This window comes from Tenrec ecaudatus, chromosome 4 (genome assembly GCF_050624435.1).
Source record: "Tenrec ecaudatus isolate mTenEca1 chromosome 4, mTenEca1.hap1, whole genome shotgun sequence".
Lineage (NCBI taxonomy): Eukaryota > Metazoa > Chordata > Mammalia > Afrosoricida > Tenrecidae > Tenrec > Tenrec ecaudatus.
In genome coordinates, this window is record NC_134533.1 from 64,963,559 (window position 1) to 64,969,390 (window position 5,832).

Genomic DNA, 5,832 nt, shown 5'->3' on the forward strand with positions numbered 1-5,832 from the left:
CGAAGACCAGCTAAGACCAGGGAAGCAGGAACTGGTGGCCTGCGGCAACACCCTGGCACAGACTGTTAGGAAAATACCAGAGGATGCCCCGCCCGCCCACATAGCTCAGAAACCCGGGCTCAATTCAGCACTACATCTGCAGGGAACACTTCCGAGCAGAGCCTCCCTGGCCGGCCCCAGGACCCAGGGCACTGGGTGGAGAGGGGGAGGCCTCTGGTTAGCCCTTTGCTAACCGAAGAGCTTCCAGGCCCATTCAAATGACGGAATAAAAACTTCCCTGGCTCTCCCTTTGCGGGGGGGTGGGGGGGGGGAGAAGAGTCCAGAAAAAGGCACAGCGGGAAATTGGGACGGAGAAGGGACAAAGTGAGAGAGCTAGCAGAGGGCGGGGTCCCGGGCTAACCCTCGGGTTCCCGAGGCGGGGCAGTTAGAGGGGGAGCGCCTGGGTTGGAACCCCCCTGGCAGACATCCCCGCCTTCCCGTTTGCAGCCAGAGGCCAACTCCGCCTGCTTGAGTCACAGCTGGGGCTGAGGAGGAGCCGGGGAAAGGCGGCCCCAGCCAGAGCGCATCCAGCGGCGGCAGGGAGCGCAGTCCGTCGGGATCATGGGGGAAAGCGCCCTGGAACCCGGGCCTGTATCGGGGGCACTGGTGGAGGGCCCTGTGCACGCCGTGACGGTGGTGACTTTGCTGGAGAAACTGGCCACCATGCTGGAGGCGCTGCGGGAGCGGCAGGGCGGCCTAGCTCAGAGGCAGGGCGGCCTGGCGGGCTCGGTGCGCCGCATCCAGAGCGGCCTGGGCGCGCTGAGCCGCAGCCACGACACCACCAGCAACACGCTGGCGCAGCTCCTGGCCAAGGCGGAGCGCGTGGGCTCCCACGCCGACGCCGCCCAGGAGCGCGCTGTGCGCCGCGCCGCCCAGGTGCAGCGGCTGGAAGCCAACCACGGGCTGCTGGTGGCGCGCGGGAAGCTCCACGTCGTGCTGTTCAAGGTTAGTGACCTCAGACGTCCCCCTAACCCCCAAATCCGGGACCCTTTCCCGTCGTCGGGGTGACAGACTTCCCCCACCGCAACCAAATCCCCTGCGGGACACACCCACATTCCTGACCCCACCCACCTGCCTGCTACTGGGGACTTCCAAAGCCGCACCCACGAACCCCCACCGTAACCCCCTCTTCTCCCGCCCGCTGTAGCGTGAGCCCAGCGAGGCCGATCGACGTCTGCGGGGCCCCTGCTCTGGCCACGTCCACAGAATTTGACCCAAGTTCCAGTGTTCCCCTAAACGCAAATGGCGGTGGGTGGTGGGAGGGCACTCCGCGGCCATTCGTGGCCCACTTGAATACGTGTCCATCCTCGCCCCCGGCATCTGGTCGTCTCCGCCTGTGTTCTGCCCGCTCCGGGCCCCCACTTGGGGTGCGGAGAGCAAATGTTGGGCGGGGTTCCCTTCGGTGACCCCGGAACGAGGCGCTAGCTTTGCTCATCAATTGCAGGAGGAGGGCGAGATCCCAGCCAACGCCTTCCAGAAAGCGACCGAGCCCTTGAGCCCGGAGGAGCAGCCCGAGCTGGGCCCCGAGCGGCCGGAGGCCGACGCTGGGGAGAGTTCGGACGAGGAGCCCGTGGAGTCCCGGGCGCGGCGGCTGCGGCGCACGGGGCTGGAGAAGGTCCAGAGTCTGAGACGGGCTCTCTCGGGCCGGAAAGGCCCTGCGGCGCCATCCCCGACCCCGGTCAAGCCTCCTCGCCTGGGGCCCGGCCGGAGCGCTGACGCTCAGCCTGAAGCCCAGCCCGCCGCGGAGCCCGCTCCCCAGCAGGACGCCCAGGAAGACTCCCCCAAAGCTGATGCAGCGGAATCGGAAGCGGCTCTGCTCCAAATCGAGAGTGCGGCCTGAGGGCTGGGGCTTGCGGGTCCCGCCCGTGCGAGCCCACACCTGGTCCCAAAATAAATCCTTCTCCCAAAGGCAGCGCTCAGGCCCAAATAAGGAGGGGATTCTGCGTCCACAGGCCAGCTCAGGCCCTCCCTTCCGGGCTGCTTCAACCTAGTACCCCGTGTCGTCCAAAAAAGGAGCCACGGCGCACACGCCTGCTTGCATTCTCCACTCACCACCAATAAAACGATTTCACGGAATCCAGACTCCTTGTTAAAGGACAGGACAGGCCGGCTCATGGGGAAGGCTGTATGGGGGTGGGGGGTGGGGGACGGGTGGCTGGGAAGGCAAGCCTGGGCACCCAGAGTGTGACTTATGTATCAAATAAGTCATTGTGTGATTCTTCCCTTTCCACTGAATCCTGGGCCTTGTGTAGGTGTCTTGTAGAAATATATTGGCCGTCATGTGCTCCCTTAAACCCTTCATGAGACATGCAATCCCAACTTTTTAGCATCAGGCACAGTTCCTTCCCGCTTAATAAATGCCACCTAAGTCTCACTCCACCGTCTCTTCTCTCAACACATGAACACCCAGAATTCTATCCTCAGCTCACCCCGCTTGCCCACCCTACATCTCCACGGCTGACTGCCTACCAGCTAAGCAGGCCCAGGACTCCTTGAACTTCAGGCGACTTGAAAAGTATTTTAAACTCCCTTTATTTTCAAGGATTCAATGAGAAGACTGCTGTTAAGACTGCTGGGATGCCCATCAATCATCTTCCATTTTTCTGCTGTTGTTTAGCTCCGGAGTAGGGTTTGGGGTGGGGGTGGTGCGGAGGTCAGGAAGAAGAAGCTCACACACACATCTCCAGACCTCTCAGCCTTGGGATGCCCCTATGGTTATTGCTCCCTATGGCCACATGATGCCACTGTTGGGGTGCTAGATGGCCTGGTCGAGGCCTCATTTAGTTACGGACCCCCAGGTTGGACGGTTTGCTCCTTGCCTGTTTCCGGGTGTAGAGGGGTAATACTTCCAAGGGGAAGGGGGCTCTGCAGTAGCTCCATTTCCTTGGGACATTCAGGGCCCCTCCCGTAGCCTCCCAAGTCTTAATGCTCTACCTTACCTTACCAGTTGCATACCAGGCATTTCTGTAAAGGGTCTGCTATTTCTAGTTGAATAGTTTCACTTCTCTGTCCCAAGAAAAAGATAAATCCTGATTCTTTTTTTAAAAATTCCAGGGACTCCACCTAATTTCTATTTTTTGACATACACAAAACTGAGTCCAACTACATGTTTTCCATATAAGAGATCTTGATAGCTTATTGAGAAACAAGGGCTCGGACCCTCTGATCCCCAGGACAGCAAGGGTTTGCCCAGCCTTAGGAGGAAGCAGATATTCTCTCCATTCCTTCATGGTGCGTCTAGAGCAGTACATAAGAACATCAAATTCAAATAGTCGGAATTTAATTTCTTTAGAGTTCAATTAGTTGCATTGCATTCTCTAATGCCACTGCTATCGGTGTTCCTCATATTGTTATAAACCGAGGGAGTAGAGACACTAATACCTTGTTATCCAGTATGTGTCGTAATCAAGCAGCTGCGTACGCAGGTGGGAGGTATGGCTGATGGATCAGTAACATTCAGAATTGTGTCTCAGCTTTTTAGAGCTGAAGTGGAAATCTATCCATTGTTCCAGGCTCATAAAATTCAGAGGGATCGATGTGCAGTAATCCAATTCACAAAGCTCTGGTTGAGTACTAGATCTATTAATCCCCCTGAGACAGCTAACTGCCAAGTGTGGCTACTGGCCTGCTTCTGTAGGCCAGGTTGTCTAGAGAAACAAATCCAGTGACACTCATATGAAAGAGCTTTATATCCAGAAGTATTTATATATCAAGAAGGCATCCCAGTCCAGTTCAGCTCAAGTCCCTAAGTCTAATGCTCGTCTGTAAGTCCCTCTTCAGACTCCTGTAGTCGCAGGCAGATGCAGAAAAGCAGGAGGGTCACAAGCTGGTGGGTGCAGAGTGCTGTGGATCCAAAGTTGGTGGAAACATGGCAGGGCCCCACTAGCTCTCAGGGCCTGGGGTAGAGTTCCAGCAAGCAAGCAGATGAAGATGCAGAAAGAGAGATCCTCTCTATTCATCTTGCTCTTGTACAAAAGGCTTAGGACATTGAGGAGGTAGCATCAGGCTGATACTTGATCAACAGGTATGACTCCACCCTCAGCCAGGGATGTCTAGTTGACATCCAATCAACCACCACCACAGACAAGAGAACCTTTTTCATCCTGCCACAATGTATACATGGGGAGGTCTTAAAAGGTCAAGAAGTAGGGTGGCAGAAACTGGATGAGTAGGCAGAATGACCCAAACTCATCCAAACGGGCACATTTTCCTGCTGTGATATACCTTCTTTCTCCATGGGCTTTTCATGATGTTATCCCCTCTGAAACTCATTCTCACATATTGAATCCCTTGGTTTTGTTTTATTCTAATTTTCTCTTTGGTCTGATATTATTTCTGAGTGCTTTTGTTATTACTTAGCATTAACTTTTTGTTTTTGAACTAGCAGGAGCAGTGGTGGTAGTTCAGTGTTAAAATTCATGCCTTCCATCTGGGAGAATGTGGTAGTTACATAATCTGGTGTCAACTTGTGATGGGGTGGAGTCTAGCTTGTCAATCAGGTTGCAGCTTGATGACCTCATTTGGAGGTGCCATGGAGATAAATAGGTCAGGGGAGGACAGATACAGATAGACTCTTTGTTTGGTCTCCCTGAGAGACATTCCTGTTGACAAGCCACATGGAAACACACTGATGGAGCCAGGGCCCTAGAGCAGGAGGAGCCACGTGAAGACCCACACCCGGGCTGAGATCCTTCACTGCCACTGGATCTACAAGATTTTCCACTCACTGACCTGTGATCTTTCTTCCTGCATTCAGCATTATTGCATGGCTGCGTGAGTCTAAAGAGGAATTATGGACTAATATTGGACCTATGGCCTAATATCAGACTTATGGATTTGATCTGGACTGGCCTGGGATGTTTTCTTAATGTAGAATTACTCTCTGATATAAAGTTCTCTATTACATATATATGAGTGTCTGTGAATTTGTTTTCTCTAGTCAATCCAGACTAACATAGAGACCCAGGGTGATTCCCAGCCAATGCACTTCATGCTCAGCTTTTAAACATTTGCTTAGAAGCCACAGATTGCCACATAAATTTAAGGTCAGAAATTTAACTGACCAGCGACTAGAATCTAGTGAGCTAGTGAGAACAGTGTTTTGAAGCTATCTGGAAAGCCAAAGTAAGATGCAAAGTATATATAAATGGGGTGGTGAAAATTGAATGATGATAATGGGCAGATCATCCAACCTGATAGACCCACTTTTCCTTGCTGGAAAATACAGTGCGGTTAATAAATATACAGGGTGGAGCCCTCGTGGCATCGTGGTAACACACTGGGCTGCAATCCATAATGTCTGCAGTTCGACACCACCAGCTGCTCTGGAGGAGAAAGACTGGGCTTTCTACTCCCTTAAACAGTTACAGTCTCAAAAACTCAATGGGGAGTTCTACCTTGTTCTATAGGGTTGCTATTTGTTTTTTACAATATGGATATCATTTGCATATATTAGAAATAGAGTTATTTTCTTATATTTTAAGGGTCTCTGAATTAGGATTAGGCAGAATTTATATCATTTTTCATTATAAAGATTAATATGTCCTTCTAAGTAAAAACAATTGTAGAAATATAAAACTAAAACATATCAGTATATCCTTCCCCTTCTACTGACCAAAACTTATATTGTACATTTTCTTCTCTCGCTTTCAGAAAGGATTCTTTCCCTTCATGAAAAGAAGGATCAAACACACACATTTCAAAGAGAATGAGCCACATTGTAAAAACATCAATATGCAACTAGCCCCGGAACAGATCGCACATTGCAATGTGTCTGTGATAGATTTTTACGTC

General features: G+C 52.2%; 1 protein-coding gene across 1 annotated transcript; it reads left to right on the plus strand.

Moving 5' to 3' along the window:
- The first annotated feature begins 412 nt into the window (after positions 1-412).
- Positions 413-2,115, plus strand: CAVIN3 (caveolae associated protein 3). Its single transcript, XM_075546160.1, has 2 exons — positions 413-984; positions 1,484-2,115. Exons 1-2 carry the CDS (start codon positions 601-603, stop codon positions 1,877-1,879), a joined length of 780 nt encoding a protein of 259 aa, XP_075402275.1. The 5' UTR covers positions 413-600; the 3' UTR covers positions 1,880-2,115.
- The last annotated feature ends 3,717 nt before the right edge of the window (positions 2,116-5,832 follow it).

Coding starts and splice junctions, on each gene's coding strand:
- CAVIN3 (XM_075546160.1), top strand. CDS start 601: ATGGGGGAAAGCGCCCTGGAACCCGGGCCTGTATCGGGGGCACTGGTG. Junction 985..1,483: donor TCCACGTCGTGCTGTTCAAG/GTTAGTGACCTC, acceptor CATCAATTGCAG/GAGGAGGGCGAGATCCCAGC.